Source organism: Juglans regia, chromosome 7 (genome assembly GCF_001411555.2).
Source record: "Juglans regia cultivar Chandler chromosome 7, Walnut 2.0, whole genome shotgun sequence".
Taxonomy (NCBI): Eukaryota; Viridiplantae; Streptophyta; class Magnoliopsida; order Fagales; family Juglandaceae; genus Juglans; species Juglans regia.
The window spans coordinates 35954362-35958687 of NC_049907.1; the positions used below are offsets into that span (position 1 = coordinate 35954362).

Sequence of the window (4326 nt, forward strand, 5' to 3'; positions counted from 1 at the left end):
ACTGCATCAATACCTCTCGAAAAGACTCTCAACGTACAAAGGGGGGGAATACACAAAAAATTGAGAGGGCCAGGTCACAATCTACTACATTAATCTTTTCCCAGACCAGTACGCACAGTAGTACTTTCTGAAGAAGATATTTTTATTTTATCCTTACAATAATATTCTGATCTATCCATCCATCGAAAGAGACTGCCCGCCTGAAAACTGATCGCAAAGGGTCACATGCTCCGGCCCTTGATTTTTTGCTTTTTTCTTTTTGTTTGTTTTTGGATGACACGACACAGTACGTAATCTTTCGTTTTCTCCAGTTGTGATGGACGTACTACGACGTATAACTTTGTCTCGTACCGTCACATATCATGTAATGCAAACGTACGCTAGCTACTAGAGTGCTTGTGCATGGTAAACAGAGTGAAAATAACCAATATGCATGTTATAATATCGTAACGCAGGCCAGCTAATGCATCAGCTAGCGCTAGTCTCTAGACTCTAATTAATTAAGGAAGGTTCCGGCCTTGAACATGCATGTGAACTTGGGATGTTAGCTAGTACTCCTAAAAGCAAGCTTAATGCTTGCATACATGATTGGCATGCATGGCCTCGTTCAGCAATATCGTTTAATATATATATATATACACACACGATCAAGTTTAATATTTTGCATGTGAACCCGTGGGGCTAGCTGTAGAATCACAAGATCAGGAAGCACATGCAAGGGATTTAGACAAATTGGACTGAGAAACAACAGAGACATGGGTCCTTGAAGAAATTCCCAGCTTGTTTATGCTCCACTGTCCAGCAACTTCTTTATTCTCCCAAGCTTTTCAGAATCCGCTGCATGCGGAGTTATTAGGCTTCTCATGTGCGTGCGTGTATGTCGATTAGCCTTTTGATCTGTAAATTAAAACTCTATAATTTATAGTTCCGTACGTGATCTTGACATGAGAAAGACTTCCTGAAATGATACATATGCTTGCTTTACATTGAATTAATTATTTATATATATATATATGCACTACACAAATTAACTATTTATATATATATATAAATAGTTAATTTCCTGCAAACTATATATACTCGATCTCCCAATGCGAGATGTGATGAAGACAGATACCATTCGAAGTAGCTTTAGAAAATCATTACCATGCATTAGTTCGCTTTCCTTGGATGCAAAGCCAAAGATATACTAAAGCGTCTTTAGTGATATTGACAACTAATTAATTATATATATATATATTGCACCATGACTTTTATTCTTTTTCCCAGCTTGGTTCAAGTATATATAATATGATCATGATCAACTATATCAAGGGACGATCGATGCTTAAAGACAAAAGTTGTTTTTTTTTTCCATACGTGGGTCAGTGCACTTTTTTAAATATAAAAATAAAATAAAATAAAAGTGCCGAGTGGGTATATATAAAGGCCACCCATTTTATACAGTCAAGAGGCTTTGGAATCATGTGGCATCGAGGATATTGATAAAAGGTCCTGATTGGCCCTACCAATTACAACCCCTTTCGTTCTTTTTCTTAGATTCCCCACGCAAAAAAAACATTGCACCCAAATAAAAATCAATCAAGATGGAATAGTACTACTTGGAAACGTTCGATCAGAACCGTTGACTGCGACGTCAACTGTCAAATCATGGCATATTCACTCCCACGAGATGGATGGACATGGAGATTAATCGTGCTAACAAGCATTAATAAAGAGACAAAGACACCTGCTTTAGATATTCATATATTCCAATCTTTTTATGTAAATACAATAATGGGTGCCAAAAATATTACAGCTCACATGTCAAATAAGATGTGCAAGTCACACCATAAAGACCAAAACACCACTCTCTCTCACGTTACAATCCCGTGGGGCCTACGGGTTTATTGGACTTTGTACTACTTACACAGTATTAATATCCGACCCTCTCAGACCGGGTGGACCACCCCTGAACAAGGAGCCAACTGTATCATGATTGATGCAGGCGCGCGCCACACACAACGAACTCAAGCATGTACGGTAAAGAGTGAACTATGGAGAAAAAGGGGGAGCAAACGTTGTACAACAGCAGGCGCGGCTTTCTAAAATGCTTCCCGCACTGTACGGCCGCCAAATGTGAAAGTACTACTTATAACGACCTGACGACAACCTCTCACCCCCCAATCTCTATTTTTATTTCATTTTTTTTTTCTTTTTCCTTATTAATATTTTATTTTTTACCGTGAACAAATAATCTATAAAGAAAAATAAATTAGAGGAGTCGCGGAGTACCAGCTGCCACGTTGTTATATGGTCATTGCTAGATTCTGAGGATCCCACCAACACTAGCGTCTCGCTGCAGCCACGGCTCCTATCGGCAATATTGGCGAGCCGATGACAGTGGCCGCAGCGTCGCGTGATACGATGTTACTGGACACACGATTTTGGTCGTACAGGAATCGGTCGACGATGAGGTCGCTCGGTCTGACCACGAGCTTCTCCCACGCTTCTTCAGCCTCCAGGCGGCTTCGCCTCAGGAACACTTCCGTGGCGTCGAGCCGATGTATATTCCATTCCCACTTGTTCTGGAAACGATGGATCTTTTGCAGCTGGCGACAAGCCAACAGACAGGTATTTTCCTTGATTTTCTCAATGGCTACCTTAAGAAGTCGAGCACGAGTTCTCTTATCGGCTGTGGCTTCTATCCTTAAATATTTATCCATTTCAGGCACACCGATTGCTCGCCTGATTCCTAGCGAATAATCGGCTTCCGGGTCGAACAATTTTCTCACCTCGTCCACCAAACCAGCTTCCACCATCCGGTCAACTCGCTCTGATACAAAGGAATGGAGCACAGGCAAGGATACGTCGACCCAGAGGAAGCAACACTCGTACTTCATCCGAAATTCAGCACGTTGGTTTACCATCGCTGAAATATAAGAATTGGAGCCACCGGCAATGATCGGGAGCCGGTCGCGGCCGGTAACAGACTCCATGGCCAAAGAAGCATGATGGCAGAAATCGTTTGCTGTGAAGTTGGAATCAGGATCCATAGTTCCTAGTAAATGATGTGGGACCCCACGACACTCCTCTTCGGTGACTTTATTCGTAACGATGTCAAGTCCTTTGTAAACTTGCATTTTGTCGGAATTTATAATCTCGGCCGGGAAACGAGTGGCCAAGTCGATGGCGAGCCTTGACTTGCCGGTGCCAGTTGCTCCCATTACAATCACAACCTTGTTTTTCCGACGGAACAATTCCATATCGAGGACCGGTACTCCAGGAAAGTTCACGAGAGGCTGAACTTGTTTGCAGACGGACAGTGAAGTTCTCATCATTTTAAACCTGCCAAGTTGACCGAGAGGTATATTTTAATAATTTAAACAGGCTATCTAGCTAGGATTGACTTTGAAGTAAAAGCCATCATAATTAAGCTAAAAAAACATACAAAGAGAGAGAAAGAGATAAGACTACAAGTCTATGCATGGCCGAGAGAGTTAAGGAAGAGACTACAAACTGAGATTAGCCAAAGGTAAATAAGATTACAGAATACACGCATGTAAACAGACGCCATACGGGAATTCATCAAAATACTCCACATGGTTTCTAGGACCACCGTACCTCTGAGATATATGAAAAACGCTGCGAACTGTGCAGAAAATGGTAGCGTACAATTTCTCTCTTTGTATACACAAAAGACGCAAAGAAAAAGAGAGATAGAGAGGGGACGTACGGGGCAGAGAGAGAGAGAGCCCTGCAAAAGAAAAGGGGTGGAATAAAGGACTGCAACAGATATCGAGGAAATCTAGTGCAGGAAGTGGGTTTGCTTGTTTTTTTCCTTTTTGTAGGTATATAAAAGATATCTTCTATTTATATGAACCACAAAACCAATAGCAATGTTATCTTCTCTCTCTATATGTATATATATATTCTCAGGGAAAAAAAAAAAAGAACTATATATACACAACACTCCCTGAAGGATGACTTGGAGTTTTGGAGGATTTATGACGTAAAGTACATTTTTTTCATCAGTACTCCTGATGATCAAGTTCAGATACGACTTGCAGCAGAAGCTGAAGAGAGAGCTTAGAATTTATATAGAGCTGAGAATTTAACAATCGAGGGATTTGCAGGGGGTTTTCCGTGTGGGCCAGAACCTCGAGTTCATGACCCATGACACATGATCTAATTATATATTATTATCATCAATAATATTCGGCCTGAATAAATATTGTACAGGTAATGATATTAAAAGTTAGTTTGCATGGTCGTAGTTAATTATATTCTTAAGGAATTAAGGACAATGGCAAAGATCATCACCGTTTGTGTGGGTTTCAGCTAGGA

The 4326-nt window shown here is 40.8% G+C and overlaps 1 protein-coding gene across 2 annotated transcripts; it reads right to left on the reverse strand.

The window, feature by feature from the left end:
• Positions 1-1712: 1712 nt before the first annotated feature.
• Positions 1713-3874, reverse strand: LOC108994970 (adenylate isopentenyltransferase 5, chloroplastic-like). 2 transcript variants are annotated; one of them, XM_018970415.2, is made up of 2 exons: positions 3716-3874; positions 1713-3327 (listed from the first exon to the last, which is right to left on the reverse strand). In XM_018970415.2, exon 2 carries the CDS (start codon positions 3318-3320, stop codon positions 2328-2330), a length of 993 nt encoding a protein of 330 aa, XP_018825960.1. In that variant the 5' UTR covers positions 3321-3327; positions 3716-3874; the 3' UTR covers positions 1713-2327. The 2 variants fall into 2 exon arrangements, with proteins under 2 accessions (XP_018825960.1, XP_018825959.1); XM_018970414.2 differs by having other exon boundaries at positions 3604-3873.
• Between the last annotated feature and the right edge of the window lie 452 nt (positions 3875-4326).